This window comes from Lipotes vexillifer, unplaced genomic scaffold, assembly GCF_000442215.2.
Source record: "Lipotes vexillifer unplaced genomic scaffold, Lipotes_vexillifer_v1.1 scaffold348, whole genome shotgun sequence".
Classification (NCBI taxonomy): domain Eukaryota; kingdom Metazoa; phylum Chordata; class Mammalia; order Artiodactyla; family Lipotidae; genus Lipotes; species Lipotes vexillifer.
The window spans coordinates 1,136,507-1,162,593 of NW_006769335.1; the positions used below are offsets into that span (position 1 = coordinate 1,136,507).

The 26,087-nt window shown below is 35.8% G+C and overlaps 1 protein-coding gene across 1 annotated transcript in view; it reads right to left on the bottom strand.

The window, feature by feature from the left end:
- The window catches only part of LOC103085003 (oligophrenin-1-like), a 141,422-nt gene extending 118,924 nt beyond the window's left edge, over nt 1-22,498 (bottom strand). Inside the window, exons 1-4 of the mRNA XM_007445571.1 lie at nt 22,339-22,498; nt 16,609-16,693; nt 11,723-11,781; nt 10,459-10,564 (exon numbers count right to left, since the gene is read on the bottom strand). Coding sequence (XP_007445633.1) covers nt 10,459-10,564; nt 11,723-11,781; nt 16,609-16,693; nt 22,339-22,498 — 410 coding nt within the window. The remainder of the gene's footprint in view (nt 1-10,458; nt 10,565-11,722; nt 11,782-16,608; nt 16,694-22,338) is intronic.
- Nucleotides 22,499-26,087: the final 3,589 nt, after the last annotated feature.

Here is a 26,087-nt window from a genome sequence, read left to right on the forward strand (position 1 = left end):
CAGGAAGTAGAATGGTCATCACCCAGTTCCCTGAAAGATTTGGGGAAAGATAAAACCAAAGTGGGGATTAAAACCGAGTTCCCCTAAAACCAAGTTCCTCTGCTGAGTTTATGATTAACATTTCTATCCAAAATGATTGTTCCCTTTCTAATCTAATATCTGTTCTCCTCAAGATTGAGGAGGATCAAATAAAAAGTGGGGAGTGAGACCAAGCAGGGCCCTGTGGGGCTCTCAGGCCTCCCCATTTCTTGTAGGCAAGGCTCCAGCCTGCATGACTTTCCCTGTGTTCCAAAGGGAGGGTTTGAACAGCTGCTAATCAAGGGAGAAGCAGCCAGGAAACCACCTGAGGAAAGACTAAAGGAACCAGAGAAGCTCATCAAGATGATTACCTGAGGCCAGATTAGAGGAGTGCAGGCCCTACACATAACCTAATCTTATCAGAGACCCCACCCTTGAACCACTGTTATAAAACCCTTCATCAAATCCTCTGGGGTTGCGACACATAGCTTTTCAGGCAGGCACCAGCTGTGTCCCCCTTTGCCTAGCAAAATAATAAAGCTATCCTTTTCTATTCACCCCAAACTCTGTCTCCAAGGTTTGATTTGGCACTGGTGTACAGAGAAGCTGAGCTTTTGGTAACATCCCAATCCCTGATGCCCGTAAGGGCAGACAGCTTTGGTTTCGACCATTGGTGTTATATTATTCATAATTTACTTTAAATACTGCAACATAGCCAGTACAATGTCCTAAATTTCATCAATGTCATCAGTTGCAATCACACCATTATTTTATTATGTACCACTGAGAAAGAAGAAACTTTCACAGTCAAATAATTATGTAATATTTTTGAAGACATTTTAAATAGGAAATAAACTCAACAATGAACATAATTTAACTAAAATGACTACAACATGAGCAGCTATGATCATGTTCATGCATGTAGACGCTATGATAATTACATAAAAACCGCTACCTGACAACAGTGATTTTAAGAAACAATTGATTCTAAGATGCATCCAGAATTCAGGTTACAATTTGAAAAAGAAAAGTGCCCTTTAGAATGGATGAAATTTGATATATGTGTTTGTTAGTTTTCATGCACACCCTAGGACAGGTCAGTTATGGTTGTAGTATTCTAATTTTAAATGCATATTTACATACTCTAGGGCTGATTAATTAGTATTTAAAAGACTCTAATCAGAAGCCAGAGGGGCTACTATAAGTTTCAGCTAACTTCATCTCCAATCAACACCAATGGCTCTGTTAATTAGCATGGTAGGTGGCAAACTGACTTCTCATTGCTTAGATGTGTCAAGATAAATGGATTGTGGATTGGCTAGAAATATTGTATAGACATTCTCAAGCTTTCATTGACAGGTTAGAATAGAGCAATGATCAATCTTAACATCAGTAAGGTGGGTCAACTAATATTATGAATCTTCAGATGTGATGCAGCATAAGGTACACAAAATCACCTGTGATGTGTTCTATCCCCAAAATAGTTAACTTGAATCCATCTAGCCTTAAAATACAACCTCTACTTTATAAGAAATAAAGAAAATAGGGGAACAAGCTGAAAAATACAATGACGAAAGTAGACAAAACTAGTGAGAGAGTGGCGTGGACATATATACACTACCAAATGTAAAATAGATAGCTAGTGGGAAGCAGCCGCATAGCACAGGGAGATCAGCTCGGTGGTTTGTGACCACCTACAGGGGTGGGATAGGGAGGATGGGAGGGAGGGAGATGCAAGAGGGAAGAGATATGGGAACATATGTGTATGTATAACTGATTCACTTTGTTATAAAGCAGAAACTAACACACTATTGTAAAGCAATTATACTCCAATAAAGATGTTAAAAAAACAAAAAAGACTCTACAGAACAACAAATTTTTGGGTCAACTAAGGAAATGTTAATATGGTCTGGAGAGGTAGAACTTGTTGAACTGAAAAAAGGTAGAAATTGTTGAACTGAAAAAAGTTTGGTGTTACTGAACAGCATAACCTCAATTTGGTAAAAAATGTAAATGTGTTTGTGTGTGGGGTGTGTGTATACATAAACACACACACACACACACACACACAGAAAGATCCAGAAGAAAAAGCACGAATATATTAATAGTAGTGATTTTTGGATGCTGAGAATAGAAAGCTTTTATTTTTGTTTATTGACTTTTTTTGCTCTTCTATATTTTCTAATCTCTACAATGCAATGGTATTGCTTCAGAAATAACAAGTGCTATTATTACAAAAATAAGAAGATTCTAATAAGCCTAAGAGCTCACACCCTATAGAATGGTAGCCCAAGCCTAGGATTGCAGAGGGGTCTTGGTCTTGCATTTGGGCATTAGATCATGGGATTTTATTGCCTGACTACAATTGCGTTGCTGTAATATTATCTCATCTGTTTCAATTTAAACTTTAATGCATGATGCAGTCAGAGCAACTGAAAGGAAAGAGAGCTGAGACTTCACTGAGTTTACAGAACAGGTTGTACAACTGTTTTGAATCTGCTTCGAGATAAATACCTGCATAAGTAGCAGAATTAGGCCTGAGGCTTGCTTGCATTGTATATGCCACCGGTCATGAGATTGTGGGGGAGGTAACCTGTACCGTTCTCCTACTTCAGATTAATGGAAGCAATAGGTAAAAAGCAAAAAGAATGGAATAATTGGGAATCTCAAATTGGCTGATGTCAATTTGTGTTTGCCTGTAATTAGCCTAGAAAATGGGCCAGCAGTGGGAACACACTAAGAAGGCATAAGTTATAATTATAATATAGCTTGTGAAAGCAGTGGTTGGCAGGCAGGAAAATTATGTGAATTTTGAAAGCACATAGATTTTCTTCTCCTGTGTAAATTTCCCTGTTAGAACTAAGCTTATTTTACTTGCATTTTCCCTATAACTCTTGGTTATAAAGATACAAAAAAGTTGAAAGAATGGTACTATGAACATTAATACTGTCTATACCTAAATTCAGGAATTAACATTTTCCTACATTTGCTTGTTCTCTCTGTATATTTTTTTTCTGAGCCCTTTAGAAGTAAATTGTTTCAACACTAAATATTTTAGTATTCATCTCCAAATAATAAGCATGCTGTCCTAAAAAACCACAATAACATTTTTATACCGAGGAAAATTTATAATAATTCCATATCATCTGATATCTGGTCCATATTCAAATTTTCTCAAATATCATGAAAAAATTATTTTATAGGTGGGTGTTTCAAATCTAGATCCAAAGTTCATACACTGCATTTGTTTCTGTTTCTTTAGCCTCTTAATACAAAACAGTACCACTACCTTTTTTCCCCAGGGCATTGACTTTTATAAAAATTCCAAGCTAGTTGTCTCAAAGAATGTCAAACATTCTGCATTTTTCTATACCCTGTATTTCCTGTAAACTTAAAAGGCTAAATTTGATTGGGGTTAAACATTCTTGGCAAAAATATTTGTTTATGTTGTATACTTCTTACTGTATCCCAACAGAAGGTAGATAAGGTCAGTTTGTATCATTATTAGTGATGCTAAATTTGATCAATTAATTAAGGTGGTATTTGCCAGATAACTTCATTGTAAAGATACAGTTTCCATTTGTAATTAGTAAGTAATCTGTGGGTAATACTTTGAAACTATATGAATATCTTGTTCCTAAAAAATCTTTTACTCAGTGGTTTTGATCCATGCCTGAAACAGGGTGTTGAGCTTGCAAACTCGTAGTTTTTCTTTTTGTTTTCTTTCTTAAGTGTAGCTGATTTACAATATTAGTTTTAGGTGTATAACATAGTGATTCAATATCTTTATAGATTATACTCCATTCAAAGTTATAAAATATTGGCTATATTCCCTGTGCCGTACAATATATCCTTGTAGCTTATTTATTTTATAAATAGTACTTTGTACCTTAGTCCTCTACCACTATCTTACCCCTCTCCACTTCCCTCTCCCCACTGGTAACCACTAGTTTGTTCTCTACATCTGTGAGCCTGTTTCTGTTTTATTATGTACATTCGTTTGTTTTATTTTTTAGATTCCACATATAAGTGACAACATACAGTACTTGTCTTCCTCTGCCTGACTTATTTCCTTAGCATAATACCCTCCAAGTCTATCCATGTTGTTGCAAATGGCAAAATTTCATTCCTTTTATGGCTGAGTAATATTCCATTGTATGTATATATACCAGCTGCTTTATCAATTCATCTGTTGATGGACACTTAGGCTTCCACATCTTAGCTTTTGTAAATAATGCTTCTATGAACACTGGGGTGCGTGTATATTTTTGAATTAGTGGTTTTTTTTCTTTGTATATATACCCAGGAGTGGAACTGCTGGATTATATGGTAATTCTAGTTTTAGTTTTTTGAGGAACCTCCAAATATTTTCCATAGTGGCTGCACCAATTTACATTCTCACCAGCAGCATACTAGGGTTCCTTTTTGATGACAGTCATTCTTTTTGTTTGTTTGTTTGTTTAGCAAGAAGAAAATAGTTTTATTTATCACTATGGATGATAAATGAAACAATGAGTAAATAAAATTATACTTTTAATATTGATTTACAGTATTTCAAATATCTCTGGGTATTTATATTTAATCTACGTATCCATTCAGACTTCTTAAAATTATTTTCATGAGCTAATGATCCACACAGAATTTAAAAATTCACAGTATCCTTCAATTTTGTTTATTTTATTAAAATCCAGTCCTCAATCTAATTGCATTTCTTTTCTTCTTTAAAATATAAATAGTGGCACTTAAAATAACACTAACTATTGCAACAGATCCAACCACTGACATTACCAAGGTAGAAATGTTAACTCTGGGATTTGGATGACTTTCACCAGGACTGTGATCTGCTTGAGAAATAACCAAAGCTTCTTGTGTAAAGTTGGATACTTTTGATGTTAAATTGCTTTTATCCACACTTTGAATGGCAATGAATATGTGGGTTGCATTTTCTTCTGAGATATTTCCTGGTTTGAATGCAAAGGTTTCCTTGGAGTTGGCCTCATTTGGTAGCAGATCAGTAGTGTTTACTTGCAGAGCATGGTCAAAATTATCCCTTAGCTCCAGGATGTTCCCACTTATTCTTATGATATACTGTTGAACTTAGGGGGAAAAGTTACAAATTATGTAGGAACTGGAGCATCCATTTAAAATTCCTTTTTATTAATTTTTCTCAAAAATATTTAGTTATGTCAAGCTTATACTCATATCCAAAGCTTTATTTATTTTTCTATAAAAGCTGAATTCTGATTTTTAAACTCTGCCAAATGCTACCTTCTCTGTATGAAAAGTGGTAGCAGGTTATAATGTGTCACATTTGATTGATTCAAAACATGAGATTATAAAATTAATACCTTTCTGAGTCAATTAAAAATTATTTTCCTCTTACTCATCCTTACACCCTTGCTTTTGCAATGAGTACCTTTCACTTAATCAACACTGCATGACACTTTGTCCTTACCGTTTACAACATCAAAATCATCTGGTGCTGTCCATGTTTTTTTAAATAATTTTAATTGTAGTATAGTTGCTTTACAGTGTTGTGTTAGTTTCTGCTGTGCATCAAACTGAATCAGCTATATGTATACACAGATTCCCCTCTTTTTTGGATTTCCTTCCCATTTGGTCACCACAGAGCAGTGAGTAGAGTTCCCTGTGCTATATAGTAGGTTCTCATTAGTTATCTTTTTTATACATAGTAGTGTATATATGTCAGTCCCAACCTCCCAATTCATCCCACCACCACCATCCCCACCGATGACAGTCATTCTGACATGTGTGAGGTAATATCTCAATGCGGTTTTGTTTGCTTTTTCTGATTATTAGCAATGTTGAGCAACTTTTCATGTGTCTGGTGATCCGTATACCTTTGTTGGAAAAATATCTATTCAAGTCTTCCCATGTTTTAATCGGGTTGTTTTTTCAATATTGAGTTGCATGAGCTGATCATATATTTTAGATATTAACCCCTTATTGGTCATATCTTTTACAAATATTTTCTCCAATTTGGTAGAATGTCTTTATTTTGTCTATGGTTTCCTTCACTGTGTGAAAGGTTTTATGTTTAATCAGGTCCCATTTTTTGTTGTTGTTCTTTTTTTTTTTTTTGCTTTTGTTTACTTTGTCTTAGGAAACAGATCAAAAAAACATTGCTACAATTTATGTCAAAGAGTGTCTTGCCTATGTTTCACTCTAAGAATTTTACAGTATCTGCTCTTACATTTAGGTCTTTGATCCATTTTGAGTTTATTTTTGTGTATGGTGTTAGAGAATGTCCTAATTTCATTCTCTTACATGTTGCTGTCCAGTTTTCCCAGCACCATTTATTGAAGAGACTGTCTTTTCTCCATTGTATATTCTTGCCTCCTTTGTCATAGATTAACTGACCATAGGTGCGTGGGTTTATTTCTGGGCTCTCTATTCTGTTCCATTGATCCATGTGTCTGTTTTTGTGCCAATAACACACTGTTTTGATTACTGTAGCTTTTTGGAAACTAGTTTTTCTAATTCTATCATTCCTGCCACACTTATTAGCTGGTATTCTTCAGGAATAAAGGGCTTTCCTTACTCTAACTACCTCCCATGGATTTTTATTTATTCAAAATGTTATTATCAAATACAGCACTCATTGTTTTTGATGTTTCGGTTGCTCCAGTTGTAATCAGTGTCAGCCTTTTCAAGCAGATTCCTGAATCTTTGTGACATGACCCTATTAGTGAATGAGCTCTTCTTTGCTTACAAAGGTATACTTGATCCAAGACTGACCTTGTATTTTCCTTGCCCCAGACCTGGGATCAGCCAGTTCTCTAAGAAGACTTGGCACTTTTGAGAAGGGAATGTTATTTAGAGACAAAAGATCTGGGCACTACATGTGTTTATTGCTTTCTTGGGTAGAATCATTTCAAGACTGGTTAAGTGAATAGAAGATTTTGTTGTTTTGTTTTTAAATCATGAGTTCATATTGGAATTCTCAATTCAACTTTACCATTAGAGAATTTTTTTTCTTTACATCTTGAATTTTGTATCCACATCTCTTTTTCTTACACCATAAACCTTGGCTTCTGATAATATTACTATATTTACTATTTTTTACTTTATCCTTATGAGATACATATACATAAAATAATTTCAAGTTATAATTATAATATTACTAGTACTAATAAACCTACTGGGTGATGCTTACAACTTTTTTTGCAGTTTTTCCTGTTTTTAGAATATATTTCATTAGCATGAATCAGAGGCTGTGTTGACAAGTTGGATGAAATAACTGTTTTCTCTGTATGACTATGCTATGAATTTGATAAACATTTAGATTCATTTGATTTTTTTGCATTCCATTTTAGGGTTTGTAATGTTTTCCTTCTCATTTAATTTTACTTTTTGGATACCTAAAATATTAATATGGCTCAAAAGTCAAAACCATAGAAGGAGGTGGACTCAGAGGAATCTAGCTCTCATCCTTGTCCCTTCCACCCTAGTCACCACCTATCCCCTGTAGAAAAGAAAAAAAAGAGAAGCCTCAGTTAAATATAGTCCGGAGACCAGAAGGGGGAGCTCTCATACCCTGCCATGATAGCAGAGCCCAACAGGAAGAAAACAGATTTTTCTTTCCTGCCAAGGACTCAAGCCAATGAAAAGCTATGGACTCTTTGTTTACTATAGCCCTCCCAACTTCCATTTCCCCTCTATAAAAGCGTTGTCCTTCCCTTGTCATGTGAGGACTTGCCCATTGTTTGGCATGGTTGCAGATTCCAAATTACAAATCTCTGCTCATTCCAAATAAACCCATCTTTGCTGAAAAAATATCTGGTAGTCTATTTCAGGTCAACACCTCCGTAGTAACCACTTTCATTAGTTTGTTTTTATAACAGCTTTATTGAGATATATTTCATATACCATAAAATCTACCCTTCTAAAAGGTACAATTCAATGGTTTTTAATATATTCACAGAGTTGTCCAACAATCATCACTATCTAATTCCAGAACACTTTCACCACTCCAAAAAGAAACCCTGTAACCATTAGCTGTTACTTCCCATGTCTCAGTCCTAGGCAACTATTAACCTACATTCTGCCTCTATAGATTTGTCTTTTCTGGTCATTTCATAAAAATGGAGTAATGTAATATGTAGCCTTTTGTGTCTGGCTTCTTTCACTTAGCATAATATTTTCAAGGTTCATCCATATACTTAAGTCCTTTTATGGCTGAATAATTTTCCATTGTATGTTTATTCCACATTTTATTTTTTCCAGTCAGCATTTGGTGGTCATATGGGCTGTTTCCACCTTTGGACAACTATGAATAATGCTGCTATGAATATTTGTGTATAAGTTTTTGTACAGAAATTTGTAATGCATCTGGAAATCACTTCAATAACAAAATTCGTATTTTCCTCATTCTTTTTAATGACTATATAATACCACAATGCTTGAATATACCATGATTTACATAACTAGTCACTTATTGTTGGATATTTATGTTGCTTCCAATATTTTGTTACTAAAAATTACACTGCACTGACACAAACTTGTGCATATGTTGTTTTGTATTTGTGGAGGTATGTCTTCAGAGTAGATGCCTAAAAGTGGAGTTGCTGGGTTAAAGGATAACTGAAAATGCAGATTTGTTAGATATTGCCAAATTCCCCTCCTGTAGGTCTGTATTTGTATTGCATTAACACCAGCAATCTGTTGGACTCCCTGTGCCCCAAAGTCTCATAAACAGAATGTGGTCAAGCTTTAGGGTTTGCCAAAAAATGGTATCTCAATATAGGTTTAATTTGCATTTTTCTTATTACAAGTTAACGTGCAGAGTTTTTCACATATTTAAGGTTATTTGTCATTCTAGTTCTGTGTTTTGTGTCTATTGTTCCTTTTGTTCTAAGGATTTTGAGGAGCAAGATTCTTCAAGTAAGGTAGATGGCCAGCCTTTTGGTGGAGGGAGGTAGGTGTCTCTCACTAACTGCTAGTAGGAGAATCTTCAACTGAATCCTTGGCTCATGTCACATATTAAGACTCTTAGAAAGTAAGAGCTGGAAGAACCCTTTGAGATTAGCTATTCCAGTCCCCTCATATTATAGATGACCAAACTGAGGCCCAGAGAGTAGGATGGACTTTCTTTAGGTTCATAGCAAATTAGCAATAAAGCTGAAATTTGAACCCAAAGTCCCTTTTCCCCGGGCAACTTCAAATTAACAACATGTGCTGATTCTTGTACCTTACGGAGATTATCATAAACAATTTTTTGGAAAGAAAATGCTTTTTAATGTTTGCTATTAGCCCAAATTACAAACATTGGCAATAAATATAAAAGCCATTGTCTTGTTAATTCTGCCTATTTGTCTGCAATATTGGCTATAGACGTATTTAAAAAAAAACCCAAAACAAAAAACTTAGAATGTCAGAGTTGGTCAGATCTTGGAGAGATATTATCATATCACAGGGGAACCTGAGGTCCAGAGGTCCAGAGTGATCAGGATTTATTACAGCAGGAGGCAAAGAGGGCCATTTAACCTTCACTAAGGGCCTCAATTTTAGGTGTTTTGAGATATTCTCCAAATGAGGTTAAAATATCTCATCAATGCATTTATGAGTGTGCTGATAGCTTTATTTTGTTAAACACAAACACTTAAAAGGCATCACAATTTTTCTAACCTTGTTGTCTCACTTATTTACTTTTTAATACACCAGGCGTGGTCTTAAGAGTGACTTGCCCATGGTCATCAAGAAAGCTAGTAGCAGAACTGACACTAGAACCCAGGTTTGCTGACTCCTGGACAGAGTATTTTCTGCTGCACCATACTGTTTCCTTAGAGCAGCTAGCCTTTTATGAGTAAAGTAAATTCATCTTTATTTACAACATTGAACCTTCATGCCAGGAAACACCACAGTGGGGCACACATGCCCTTACACCCACCCATCTTAGAGCCCATCACCAGACCTACTCTCTGGAATGCTGCTATCTGTTCCTACATGCCACACCCAAGCAAAGAAGGTGACCATAATCATAACTCCCATGTCTTGAGAACTTCCTATGTGCCCCGTACTTCACCTGTGTTCATTCAAATCCACACAACAGTCTTATGTGGTAGGGAATACTACTCTCATTTTATAGATGACCAAACAGGCTAAGAGAGGTTTTCCTAAGATTACACAGCTGGGATTTGAACCCACGTTTATCTGACAGCAAAGCCTGTGTTCAGCCACCATTCTACCTGGTGTTACCATTCAACTGAGACAACCCCTCAACTAAGATGCATGATGACCCTGAGAGGATATATATAAGGGTAAAGGGAAAACTGCCTTTCTCACAGAGCACTCAGACTGCCCAGGATGAAGCAGTTGGGGGCTGGGACTTAATGAGCTGACAGACAGTTTATCTGCAGTGCTACCATGTGGGCCATCCCTCTAATAGGAACTCTTCCTGAAAACCTAGAAGTTACTTACTTGACCAGGTGTCTTATAAGAAGTTCCAGCATCTCTCTGTTCTTTTCCGGTAGCTTATATACTAAGGAATGAATAGCTCCCAGCCGATAATCCAGGTTGTCAGACTCTGAGAGAGAACAGAGAGATAGTTTTGCCTTCTGGGCAACTGGATCAAGCAAACTCTCATACATATACACACAGGCACACACACACACGTGCACATGTGCACACAGACACAATCAGAGACACATAGAGTCAAAGAGATGGAAAGAGAGAGAGATATAGACACAGGGACACAATGACAAAGAGAGACCAAGAAACAGACACTGAAAGAAAGAGAGGGAGGGAGAGAGACTGACTAAAAGATAAAAACATAGATTGAAAACAAAGAAATAGGCCTAGAAAGATGAAGAATTAGAAGAGAGAAGAGAAAAGAAATATGAGTAGAGAAGACAAGACTGTCTCAGAGCAAGTCAGAATTCTGGATACAGCAGGTTGCTCCTAAAGTTCCACATGTAAACTTTCAGCTGGAATCCCTTGCCCACCCACTTTCCTTGTGGAACTAGGAGGTATGCTTCTGCCTCTGGGTTCCTATGAAAATCACTGGGAGACCTCAGAGTAAAGATCAAAGCTCTCTTGCCTCAACAAATATTCATTATGAAGACAAATCCCCTGAATCATTTTCCTGAAACCATACAAGGCATAATGCATAAGAGTCACATCAAGGTAGGAAGGGATTCTCATACAGTGGCCTCAGCCAAAACTTTTAATGCTTCTTCAGCTGCCAACTTTTTAAGTGATTCTATATGCCTTATTTCCTATGTACCCTTCCACCCTCACCATCGGTCTTATCATCTAAAAAAATGTGATGCTAGCACTAAAAGATTAGGAGTAATAATTCACAACACAATTGAAAAGCATTTGAAAAGGCAAAGTGCTGAAAAAATGCTGAAATAGTAACCGTAATGGAAACATTTTGCTGTCCCCTGGCAATGTGAGCCATCTTGTTCTGATGTAAGAGGCAAAATCAATCAATAAAATCCTCAGACCTGTCATATCCCTCGTTAGCCAGTTTTCTCCAATTCACTCAACTAACATTGATTTATGAAAAATAATACAACACTTGAGTTAGCAAGTAAGAATACTCTCATTTGACAGTGGACAAAATCTGTGTATATGTTTGTTTTTTCCCTCACTTTCCCTCAAGCAGTCTTCTAGGCTTGTTGCTGTAAATATTACTTAGAAGCGAGGACAACACAATTAACTAAGTAACATAAATACTTACTGGCAGCAGAGACCAGCTCTTTGTGAAGTCTATAGGTCATGACAGGTTCAGAAAGATTCCTGAAATTAATGAAGACTGTAAGTTCCTTTGGGGAGGGAGTAGCAAGGCCTTAGATGCGCAGTTCTGTGAGCAGCAAGGCTGAAGTTTCTGAGCTCCACAGATTAATGACTACATACATTTCTCTCTTCATCTGAAACTTTGTCAGAGTAATCCTAGTTGCTAGTAATTCAGCAGAAGACCTATAAAAGTATGAGCTGAGACCTTGTGCAGGGTCTCCAATTCATTCCCCAAAGTGAAAAGAGGCACAAATCAGTCCTGCAAAATTCCAAAGTGGACCCACTATGAATGCTACTATGAAGTCCTTACAGTTGGATAGTTCCTCAGTTTCCAAAGTGCTTTTATATCTGTCCTCCCATTTGATCCTTCCAAAGATCCTGTGAGGTGAAGCAGTAATTCAAATACCCATTTAATGGAGAAGGAAATTGAGCCTCAAATAGGTTTCTTTATTTAGTCAAAAAATATTGGCTGAGGGACTTCCCTGGCGGTCCAGTGGTTAACACTACGTACTTCCACTGCAGGGGGAATGGGTTCGACCCCTGGTTGGGGAACTAAGATCCCGCTTGCTGTGTGGTGCAGCCAAAAAAAAAAAAAGTGTTGGCTGAGCACCTACTGGGGACTGGCATTGTGCCAGGTATTGGGGATCCAGATGAATTAGACATAGTCTAAACCTCCAAGGAGCTAATAGTCTAGTTGAGGAGAGTTCCATATACAAAATGTAGGTGATGCATGGCTCAGAGGAAGGAAGTAATACACTAATAATAATAATAACAAACTATCCACTGTTCTAAGTGGTTTATATATATTTACTCAGTTAATTCTCATGACAACCCTGTAAGGTAGATATTGTTATTATCTCTATTTTATAGATAAGGAAACTGAGCTTCAGAAAAGTTAAATAGTTCATCCTAGACCACACAATTAGTAAGTGGCAGAATTTAGCAGTCTGTCTCAAGTCCATGTTCTTAATCACTACTTTATACTGCTTGCCACTGCTATTATTGTAGTAATCTAGGTGAGAAATAATAAAGACCTAAACGAAAATAGTGCCATTAGGGATAGAAAGAAAATGTGAGGAGAGTCATTTGAAAGACATTAGAGACAGAGCTTCAATAATTGCATATGTTGATGATGGAGAGAGTAATCTGGTTTACGTGACTGAATAGGTTAGAAATTGATTGAGAGGGAAGTGGAGATGCTATGTCAGAGGGTTTCTGGGATAGCCAAAGGCAGATGTTTATTAGGAAGATGGATGGAGTGCCTTTCTAGATCTGAGAAGTAGATGTGGAAATCATGAGCCTAGGAGGGTGATTAGAACCATGAGAACAGATACCACTGCTCAAGGAAAGATGACAAACTGGCAGGCAACAGCTACATGAGACCTTTCAACAATTCTTCCCTGTCCAGAGTAGTGTGTAAAAAAGAAATGGAATTGAATGAGTCATCAGAATACGAAAAAAATTGTATATTATACATAGAAGTCAATATTGTCTGCCTCTACTGAAAAACTGAAAGATCTGTCTATATTGGGTCCATATGGTTATTTGTGGAAATAAAGAATATTGCTGTTTATATATAAACAAAGGGATTGCTATGCAAGTCAAGGTTTTATATGCAACATGTTTAACATAAAAGAAGTCTACTTCAGTCATTTTCATGTCCTGGCTCTTGTGGATATTTGAATTTTCCATCCCCTCAGTGTAGTAAAAAGAGAGGAAAGCCCTAGGAAATACCAGGTAGAAAGTCCATAAAAGGGACTTCTAAAAATTGTCAAACAGGTGAGAGAAAATCCAAAAACAATGGATTAGCAGAATCCAAAAGAAGAAGTTTCAAGGAGGGCTTGTTAACAGCTTCAAATGCTACAAAGAGGTCAAATAAAGTAAAGGCTGACAATTGTCCATTGTGTTTAGAATTGAGGGAATCACTGGCGACCTTGGCAAGAGCAGCTTCAGTAGAGCAGAGGGGGCGGGAGTCAGACTGCAGTGGGTTAAGGAGTAAACTGGGACATTAAGAAGCAGAGACAGGGAGTGTATATTATTTCATTCACTGAAGCTAGATTGGGAAGGGGTGAAATATCTCACTAGGCAATCTCATCTAAGCTCCTCACTCCAATTATCATCTACACTGTTGATGATTCTCAATTTTTTAGCTCGAGCCCAGAATTCTTGAGTTTCATTCCTATATATTTCCTATATATCAAATTGCCTACTTAAAATTCTTGTCCTGATTTCTTCAAAGACACCGAAATTTGACATATCCAAAACGTAACTTGTCATATCCCTCAAATTTAGTCATTTTCTTCTGTTTCCCAAATCAGTAAATGTATGACCATCATTTGGTTGTATGGGTTGGAAATGTGGAAGCCATTCTTTTATCTCCCTCTCCTCCATCTTCATATCCAAGTTTACTCTCTAAATCTCTTGAATATGCTTATTTCTATCTATCCCCACCACTACTCCCTAGTCCACACAGAAGCATCATCTCTTTCTGGGACCACAGCAATAGCTTGCTAATTGGTTTCCACCTCTACTTATTTTGCCTCTCTCTAATCTCATCTCTCTATGTTTTTCTCAAAATGCAAATCTCATCATATAACCTCCTGCTTAAAAATCTTTCAATATATCCTCATTCCTTTTAATATAAATTAATACCCCAATTCTTAAAATGTCCTAAAAGCCCTTGTATGATCTGGCCCCTACATATCTCTCCCTCCCTGTCTACACTCAATACTCCACGTAAACTGGTACATGTAGTTTCTTAAAAGGGTCTTCCTCTTGCTTCAAGGTCTTTGCATATGAAGTTATTTTTGTCTGGAACTGCCTCCCTCCACCCCCAGTTGACTCCAAGTTATAATTCAAACATCATTCCAAACTAAAAAACAGAACAAGTTAGGCCTTCCTATTATATGACTGCATAGCACCTTGCACTTTTCCTTCAGAGAACTTATCATAGCACATTATATTTGTATAATTATTTGTCTTTTGTCTGTCCACTTCACTGTACTATAACCTTTTTAAGGTCATATCTACTCACAACTGTATGGCTATTGCCAGACACCATGCTAGGCATAGAGTAGGTCAGGAAATGTTTACTGAATGGTTTAGTGAATGGTAGAATAAATGAACACAAAGAGATGTGTAATGTTGGAGCATATTTACATGCTGAGAGGAAAAAGCCTGTTGAATGAGAGAGGGTAAAGATACAGAAGAGAGAAGGGATGTTTTTTACAGTAATTTTCTAGAAGTGTTGGAGACAAGCAGTGAGTTAGGTGCCTAGAACACAGATGGAGGAAGTCCACTATGAAAATACTGACATATTTAAGAAATCTAAAGGGGGTTGACTGGCTAGTACATATTAAGTGTTCATGGATAAGACACTTAAGAACAAATATCTCTTATTGGGGGTACAGGCCACTCAAACTTTCAGGCTCAATCTTCTCATCTTTCAAAAGAGCTACACTGCTTGTTATGGGATAAGCTGGGAAAGACGTAATGTGGGAGGGACTTACTCTATATAAATCTCTGAAAAAACTAACTCCTTTTAAGGAGGCTAGAGACACAGAGTTATTTACTTGCATTATTCTCATCATCACGAGTCTCCTGAAAGTATGCATAGCAGATTGCTCTGTCTTTCTTAAATTACCCAAGCAACTCCAAGAAGGCCACAGCCCCTGGGCAGTGGGGAATAGGGGAATAAGGTGCTCCAATACCAGTGGCCTTATAAGTCAGATACTTAGGTTCAAATAATATGAGCCATGATCATGAATATTACTTAATGGGGGAGGGATATGATTTAATTTCTTCATCTGTAAAATGAGTATGGTAACACCTACCTTATAAGATTATTGTGAGAAAAAAACAATGATATTGTCAACGTATGCAACTAGAACACAGCCTAGCACAGAATAAACCCTCCAACACCAGTGCTTTTCTTCTTCGGCATATGCAGGAGAAATACCCCTGGAAAGAGCATTCATGTTTTCTTAAAGTTCTAAGATGATGCTACAGCAGAAGATCATTTAATAGCAATATCTGGGACCCAATCTATTTTGGATTAATGACATTTCCCATAGCTAAAGTACCTATCTTAATGTCTAAAGAGTACATTAATTGAAAAGAAGACATTTTACCACATAAAGTATGGTGCATACATGGGACATAGAAAATGGTAAGAAATGAATGACTTTAAAAAGTACATATGTCACAAATATTTTTACGTAATATAAATCTATGCCAATAAACTGAATGATATATTCATCATCATTGTGCATCCCCAAATTTTGCTTGTAAGTTAATTTTTTTCCCAACTGCCATCACTTCATTCAGTTCTAACATTTTTATGGTTGTAGTTTTTTGGTTTATATTTCCATTATAACAAAAGACATACAAATACACAAATTATGTTTGTGTAAATGTAATTTAATGTTTCAAAATGGTTATTATCCACCAAATCATGTTAACAACCTTGAAATGTCACAACTCCTGATTTTACTAGTGAGCCCATTTGTGACATCACCCTATCTGTGCACAATGACAAAACTTCAATTATTTTAAGGGCGTGATTTTTAAATAATCTTTTTTAAAGCCAATTTTCTTCAAAAAAGCCATATTTCAATAACTATTCTATTATTTTAATGCTTCCCTCGCTTAAATTCCCAAATTTTAAAGTCTCCTAATGCACATTCTTCTTTGACAGAAATTTTTTTCACTATTTTTTTCTTTAGCAATCCTATCCAACCTCCGAAAATTGGGACCACATTAACTCCAATCTCCATCCAGAAATATTTCATCAACTCTGAAAAGGAATGTTCCAAATCATATCAGATATACCTGAGGTAGAATTTCAAGGAGCTGGTGATTGTCTTAATGTCCCAGTCACTATTATGAAAATCAACATCTCCTGGACATTTAGGATCTATTTGAGAAGAAAAAAATGAGAAAAAAGTTAACATTCCACAAGATCTTACATTTTATCTTACATTTAAAGTGCATTAATTAAAAGATGGTTATTCTAACCAGTTTTCAAAAGATGAAAACTTTACAACAAACATGTTTTTGAGGTCTCAAAAATTCCCTTATATTCCAGCTAGGGATGTAAGGAGCTTGGAAGCCACCTCTTTCATTCACACAATAAGAAAAAAAAAATGGAACAAACTGAAAGTCAACTCCTCTTAGTTCCATCAGAGAACTGAGGTCATAGGGCAAACTGAATAAACAGACAGGCACATACAGAGAATCAAAACTTATAGAGCAGAAGCCCAAGGGTAGAAAACTCCTTGGGAAACAGTACAGGGCTAGGAAAAGCCAATCTGTAATTGGCAAATTTCTAGTGGCTCAGGGTGGACAAAATTGAGAGTTAAAAATTTTAAGCAGGCCCAGTCCTAGGGGACTCCCAAGTTTTTGTGAGTTTTACCTCCAGGAGCCCTATCAGGTTCTCACAGTGAAGATCTGAGAAAAATTCCCTCATGTTACTGTAATTCTGAGAAGGGGATAAGAAAACTAGCCATTTAAAAATATGTACAGAGCATTTCATCCTTCTTAATAAGGCCTACCCTCAAGAGAAACTACTTTACCAGAGCTTAACTGACCTGGGAAGGGGGAAATTTCCAATTCCAGAAATGAAATCCCTTCCTGTCTCTTCTAAGGGGGAAAACTGAAACAAAACTGAGAAATGCTTGTGAAAGTCACAGGCCAGAAGCACATGTTCACTAAAATACTGAGACATAACTGTAGAATTGTAGAACACTACCCCTGCCCTCACACCTTACCACCATATCAACAGGCTTCCTGGATAATAACAAGGGAATATGACTAAAAGAATTATTCTTCTCAGATAATATTTAAGAAGTCTCTAGGGAAAACAAAAGACAAGAGAGGAAATAAAAACGAGGACACCAGAGGTAAGTTTAGCCCCAGAGACCTAGAGTTACAGCAACCAAAAAACACAGGCTAAACTCTAGCCACATAAATAAAACCTCATGCTAAAGACCCATTTACCTCTGTTCCTTTTACCCATAATGTCTGACTTGCAACAAAAATTACAAGAAAACACTAAAAGACAAAAAAAGTTTCAAGAAACACAGAAAGCATCATAATAAGACTCAGATATGGCAGATACTTTATAATTATCAAACTAGGAATTTAAAACAACTATGATTAATATACCAAGGACCATAATGGGTAAAGTGGACAACATTAAAAAAAGGAGTTGGATTAATGTAAGCAGAGAGATAGAAGCCTTAAGAAAGAATCAAAAGGAAATTTTAGAAATCAGAAACAATATAACAGAAATGAAGAATTCCTTTGATGGACATAGGTGAGAAAATAATCAGTGAACTTGAAGAAATGTCAGTATAAACTTCCAAAAATAAAATGCAATGAGGAAAAGAAAGAAAGAAAGAAAAAGACAGAAGAGAATATCCAAAAACTGTGGGACAATAACAAAAGGTGTAACATACATAAAATGGGAATACTAGAAGGAGAAGAAAGAGAAAAAGGAACAGCAGAAATATCTTAAGCAATGATGACTGAGAATTTCTGAAAACTAATAATAAACACAAAACCACAAATCCAGGAATCTTGGAAAACACCAATCAGGATACATATCAAAAGAATCTACACCTAGGCATACCACAATCAAACTGAATAAAACCAAAGACAAAGAAAAAATCTTGATAGAAGCCAGAAGAAAAAAACACCTTACTGAAGGAAGAGCACAACAAGAATCATTCCAACTTTTCTCAAGAAACCATGTAAACAAGAAGAGAGTGGAATGAAATATTTAAAGTGTTAAAAGAAAAAAAAAAAAGACCAGCCTGAAAGAGAGAAATTACCTTTCAAAGGTGAATGAGAAATAAATACTTTCTCAAATAAACAAAAGACAGTAGAGGAAATAAAAACAAGGACAATTGTTTGATCTACAAATCTACAATTTGAGAAAATTTGTCACCAGTAGATCTCCCTTGCAAGAGATGTTAAAAGAAGTTCTTCACAGAGAAACCTATAGGTCAATAATTCATATTTACATAGAGAAATGAAGAGTATTAGAGGAGGAATAAATGAAGGTAAACAAAACACTATTACTCTTATTATTAACTGGTCTAAGAGGTAAAAGTTTAAAATAATAGCAACAATGTATTCAGTGATTATAGCTTATGGATAGTGAAATGAATGACAAAAATGTTATAAGGGTTTAAAGAGAGGAATTAGAAACATTCCGTTATAAAGTACTGGCACTAACAGTGTAGTGGTATGGTATTATTTGAAAGAGGACTTGGATAAATTGTAAATGTACGTTGCAAATGCAAGGGCAACCACTAAAAAAGAGTTTTAAAAAAGTATAATTTATACGTTAACAGAATAGAAAAAATAGAATCACAAAAAATACTCAGTTAAACCCAGAGAAGGCAGAAAAAGAGTGGAAAATGAAAAGAGAAACGAAGAACAAGGACCATGACCAGAAAAATGTAGCAAGTATGGTAGGTATTAATCCAACTATATCAATAATCACTTTAAATGTCAATGGTATAAATACACCAATGAAAATACACAGATTGTCAGAGTGTATTATAAAATAAGACTTAATTATATATTATCTACAAGAAACCGACTTCAAATATAAAGAGACATATAGATTAAAATAGGGACGGAGAACAATATACCACGCTAACATTAATCAAAAACAAAGCTGAGGTAGCTCTATTCATTTCAAACAAAGCAGACTTCAGATCAAGGAAATTATCAGGGACAAAGAGGGCCATTAAATAGAAGGATTAATTCTCCAAGAATACATACCTATCCTTAAAAGATATGCATCCAACAAAAAAGCACTGAAACATGTGCTTTTCAACACCCCTTTACTGGTAATTGACAGATACAACGGTTAAAAAATCAGTAAGTAATTGAACTGAACAGCATCATCAATCAGCTGGATTTAATTGACATTTATAGACTACTTCATCCAACAAAAGCGAATACACATTCTTCTAAAGTTCATATAGAACATTCATTAAGATAGACCACATTCTGGGCCATAAAACAGACCTTAATAAATTCAAAAGAATAAAACCTTACACCAGTATGAAATTAAACTAGAAAAAATAACAGTAATATAATATTCAATGAAATCCCTATCAAAATACAAATGGCATTTTCCACAAAAGTAGAACAAATAATTCTAAAATTTGTATGGAAACACAAGACCCGAAATAGCCAAAACAATCTTGAGAAAGAAGTACAGAAGTAGACATATCAGATGTCCTGATTTCAAACTATACTACAAAGCTACAGTAATAAAAATAGTATGGTACTGGCACAAAAACAGTCCCATAGATCAATGGAACAGCATAGAGAGTCCAGAAATAAACCCATGCTTATATAGTAAATTAATCTACGACAAAGGAGGCAAGAAAATACCATGGGGAGAAGACCCTCTTTCCAATAAATGGTTTGGGAAAACTGGACAGCTAGCTACATGCAGAAGAATCAAACTGGACTACTTTCTCATGCCACATACAAAAATAAACTCAAAATGAATTAAACGCTTAAATACAAGACCTGAAACCATAAAACATCTAGAAGAAAACATAAGTGGTAGGCTCTTTGACATCAGTCTTAGTAATATTTTTTGGAATATGTCTCCTCAGGCAAGGAAAATAAAAGCAAAAAAAAAGTGAGACTACATCAACTTACAAAGCTTTTTCACAGCAAAGGAAACTATCAACAAAATGAAAAGCCACCTTACTGAATGTGAGAAGATATTTGCAAATGATATATCCAACAAGAATATATATATACACACACACACACACACACACACACACACACACATACAACACACACACACAAGGATATATACAAGGATAATATATATATATATATATTTTATATTCAAAATATAAAAAAGAAATCATACAATTCCACTTCAAAGAAACCAACAACACAGTTTAAAAAATGACAGAGGACATGAATAGAGATTTTTCCAAAGAAGATATACAGATAGCCAGAGGTGCATGAAAAGATGTTCAAAATCATTAGGGAAATGCAAATCAAAACTACAATGAGCTAACACCTCACATCTGTCAGAATGGTTATTATCAAAAAGACAAGAAATAATAAGTGTTGGTGAAGATGTGGAGAAAAGAACCCTCATTCACTGTTGGTAGGAATGTACACTGGTGCAGCCCCTATGGAAAGCAATATGAAGATTCCTTAAAAAATTGAAAATAAAACTACCATAAAATCCAGAAACTCCACTCTGGGTATTTATGCGAAGAAAATGAAAACACTAATTTAAAAGATATATGCACCCATATGTTAGGTTCAACCTAAGTGTCCATCGACAAATGAATGGATAAGAAATATATGGTATATATACACACTGGAATATTACTCAGCCATAAAAAAGAATGAAATCTTGCTACTTGTCACAGCATGGGTGGACCTAGGGGGTATTATGCTAAGTGAAATAAGTCAGACAGAGTAAGACAAATACTGTATGATTTCACTTACATGTGGAATCTAAAAAAAACAAAACAAACGTGAAAACATAACCAAACAGAGTCATAGATAAAGAGAATAAACAGGCAGTTGTCAGTGGAGTAGTGGTTGAGGGGAGGAGAGAAATAGGTTAGGGAGATTAAACTTCTAGTTACATTATGAAATGTACAGTGTGGGGAATATAGTCAATAATTATGTAATATCTTTGTAAGGTGACAGGTGACAACTATACTTATCATGGTGATCATTTTTAAATGTACAGAAATATTGAATCACTATCTTGTGTACCAGGAACTAACACACTGCTGTAGGTCAATTATACTTCAAAAACCAGCAAACAAATTCAGAGAAAAAGAGATCAGCTTTGTGGTTATCAGAGACAGGGCATGGGGGAAGGGGGAATTAGATGAAGGTAGTCAAAAGGTACAAGCCTCTAGTTATAAGATCAGTAAGTACTAGATATGTAATTTACAACATGACAAAGATAATTAACACTGCTCTATGTTATATATAAAAGTTGTTAAAAGAGTAAATCTTATTTTCTATTTCTTTTATGCTATATTTATATGAGACTATGGATTTTTAGTAAGCTTATTGTGGTAATCATTTCATGATGTATGTAAGTCAAATCATTATTTTGTACACCTTAAACATATATATGTCAATTATATCTCAATAAAAATGGAAGGAAAAATAGCGGTTAGTTGGAGTTGAGATATTCTGTAAGTATAAAATAGACACCACATTTTGAAGAATTAGTACAAAAAGGAATGTAAAATATCTCATTAATAATTTGTTATATTACATATTAAATTGGTAATATTCTTAATATATAGGGTTAAATAAAGTTTATGATTTTAAAAAATGTCTAAGTTCAATGTCTTATCTAAATATCATCTAAATCAGATACTGGTGAGATCATTCATCCTGAAGCAAACTGCTCTCCAGCTGGCAACCTGCAAAATCAAGCATGTTAGGTGCTTCCAAAATACCAATATGGGACAGGCATAGAACAAACACTCCCATTCCAAAAGGAAGAAATAGGAAAATAGAAAGGGGTACTGGTACTGAGCAAGTCCCAAAACTTAAGGCCAGTTTGGGTGGGGATCCTGCCTTCTAGACACACTGGGGTAGTGGTCTTGTCCCCAAGGCTTTGGGTGGCCCTGCTCCCATGGCTTGGTCGGCACAGCACATTCTGCAGCTCTCCTGGGTCAGAGTTCATTGCGGGTGACTCTCCCAGGCTGGAACTGCATACATGTGGTTCTACTAGTTTGGGGTAATGGAGGCAGCCCCATTCCCACAGATCCATTTGGCATTGCACCAGTGGGGACTCTCTGTGGTGGCCATGGCTTACAACAGCCCTTTGCCTCCACCCATCAAAATACATTTGGAAGTAGTCACACCTCCATAGCTCTTGCACTCTGCATGCTGGCAGAGAAGGTGCTGCAGTGATGCCCACAAGGTTTAGTGCCTATGCCCTCCAGAGGGGCAACCACTTTAAGCCTGTGCCTGTGCTTCCCCTTATATAATCCTTTTCTCTCAGAAGAGTGTCTAGCATATAGTAGGTAAGCTTCATCATTTTGCACTAAGTAAAGGCAAAAGATTCCCAGCTATAGAATCAACACTTCAATTGCTTGAATGAGAATAATATCCTCCTATATAAATTGGTAATTGGTATATTCTGAAGCTTACTGCAGCCTTATTTGTGTAAAATCTTGGCCCTGCCCAAGGCCCGTCCATTCTCAGTGAAAGTAAAGTGGCCATAAATTTAGTCATGTGTCGCATTTAGGCTTCTTAATCTTCAAAAGAATCTATCTACCCAAATTTCAGCTCATTTGATTGTAAAACATATGGGTCTGCATGTAACTGACATGACTATGATTTCTGAATTCCAATTACTTCTCAGAGAATTCCAATTTCAGCTTTATATTGCCTAATTCTTATGCACATCTTTGTGACAAGATAGTATTTATAGAGAATTATTGGAGAAACATGCAGTCAAGATATTCCTCTAAGTGACTGAGATTTTCTTTTCCACCCAAACGAACTACCCTCTGAATCTGAGGTTTACCACAGCAGTGATTGTTGGAGTAATGTTTCGCTTTTCTACTCATTTGGACCTGAAAGTTTGAGCAAGAACTCAAACCAATATCTTACAAACCCAAATTTGACTCCTCCTTGTCTATAATGTAATAGAAACAACAAACTGAAAAGTTATTAGGGCCAGGAATAGTCAATGTAGCTCAAAAGAAGGGAAACTGAAGAATCAGAATACAGGCATCCCTCTGAAAAAAAAATTACTGCAAGAAATAGAAAGTTTTAAAACTTTGGTGATAAGTTGTCAATATAATGAAAGGTGGCTTCAATAAAACTCAAATAGTAATGAAGATAAAAATTACCCTTAGATTAGGAACAGAAGGAAATATTTACAATAGTATGCTGGGAGAGGAGGGGAGCCTTGATTTGCAGCATTTGCCAAATTCTGTGGAGTGGGGCTAATTCCAAGCTACCACATGATGTCAATAAACTTGAAGTTGGGAAAAGATGTGCAAAGTCAGGTCTCATGAGCCAGTATGAGTGCATCCAGTACACCACTGAATCTGTCTCAAATGATCAGTTGATATCATAGTTAAAGCTTAAGATCAGTAGCCAGAAAGGACTCCTTCTTTCACCACTACTACTTGTCATTGGATCAGAGTGTTTTGAACAATGATTCTCAAACCTAACTTCTAGAAATCTCTGAGAAACTTTGAAAATAAAAATGTCCAGGCTCCTCTCCATGTAAAGTAAATAAGAACCTCTGGAGGTGAGTCTTGGTTGTTTTTTAAATTCTCCAGATGATTTTAATGAATGGCAAAGGCAGTGAACAGCTAGGACATTTAATGTAATTAAACAAGGAATAGGAAACTTAGAGCTGTTGGAAAGGAGACAGAGTAAGAATTATTTATCGGGCCTCCCTGGTGGCGCAGTGGTTGAGAGTCCGCCTGCTGATGCAGGGGATACGGGTTCGTGCCCCGGTCCGGGAGGATCCCGCATGCCGCGGAGCGGCTGGGCCCGTGAGCCATGGGCGCTGAGCTTGCGCGTCCGGCAACGGGAGAGGCCACGACAGTGAGAGGCCCACATATCGCAAAAAAAAAAGAATTGAATTATTTAGACGTAACTGTCCACCCGAAAAACCCAAGATAAACAATTAAAAAACTGTTAAAACTCACAGGAAATATTGTTAAAAATCCTTGGTCAGAAAATAAAGATACAAAAATCATAAGCATCTTATACACTAGCAATAATCAGTTCCAAAATTTATTGATAATAAGAAAAATGGTACTCTGTGCATGTGTGTGTATATGTTATTTTTATAATCAAACCTAGGAATAAATATGTGTAAACATTTAGGACTCATCTAGAAAAAAGTATAAAATATAAAAAGAAAACTACATAAATGAAAACATATACTGTGATTCTGTACAGAAAGACTAAATATTGAAAAGTTATCAACTTGACTCCAATTAAGTTTTAGATTTAATAGGATTCAAATAAAAATGTCAAAAAGCTTATGTTTTCTGGAACATGATAAAAAGTTTACATGGGACAATGAGTTGGCAAAAATGGTTTAAACATTTTTTTAAAGAAGAATAATTGGGGAGAATTTGTGCTACTTGATAGGAAAATGATTAAAGATGCTACAACAATAACAAGGTCATACTAGTACAAGAATAACAAATGGAAAAAGTGAAGAGCTCATGAAAAGATCATCATGTAAATATGAGAACTTAATATACAATAAAAGCAGCATTATAAATTAGTGAAAAAAGAAGACATTCAATAAATGGAGCATAGAAAATTAATAATTTGGAAAAAATTCAGTTAGATCCCTATTTCACAACCAAACATATTCAATTTCAAATTAACAGAAGAATTAACATGTAAAAAAAAACATTCAATTTGCAGAAAACCAAATGAATTTTTATAGGCTCTTGGTTTGGGAATGACATTCTGAGCATATTAGAAAATGAAGTTTTGTGTGCACCCTGGAGCACATCATGAATATATAGCAAGGTTCACAAGTTCTAGAAACTGGAACAGAGATGACCATTTGACAGCTATATTGGGGTCATCGTTTGATGTAGAATATGCACTGAAACTATGCATCCCCAAAATGAGCCTATAGTCAGGTGACAAACGGCACCAGAGACATTAGGGAATCTTTGTGAAATACAGATTCCTGGATCCCAAGACAAGAGACTGTTTCATTGGGCCCAGGGTTAGGCCTGGGAAGTTTTGTTTTGTTTTGTTTTGTTTTTGAATAACAACTTCTCAAATGTGATTCTAGGGTGAGGCTGTTTTCCTGTTGTGTTTTGTTATGTGATAGATAATAAGATTGAGAGTAAAAATAATCATAGGAATATCTTGGTCAAAGTTCTAAGCACCACTCCAAATGAGGGCACAATGTTTATTTAACTCACATTTAGAGGAAGAAAAACAAAAACGAAAACACAACAACAAAAATACCCCCACAATAGTAAGAAGGTAATAGTGGCTCCTCTAAAACACACGAGTCATGTCAGAGTGTACCAACTAATGAAGAAAACATGAGTAATATGATATTACTGTGAAAATTCTGGTTGCATTAATAGTAAGATAAGCTTTGATTACTTGCAGTTGATAAAACTGATCGACTGAGAGGAAGAAAGAGAAGTCACTAATAGAAAGTGGAGGAAAAATGAGACTATCAGTCTCTGACACAAGTCGTGAAGGAAGTAATGATTAATGTGATTGATCAGTTTCACCAAGTTACAGCCTTGCCAGCTCAG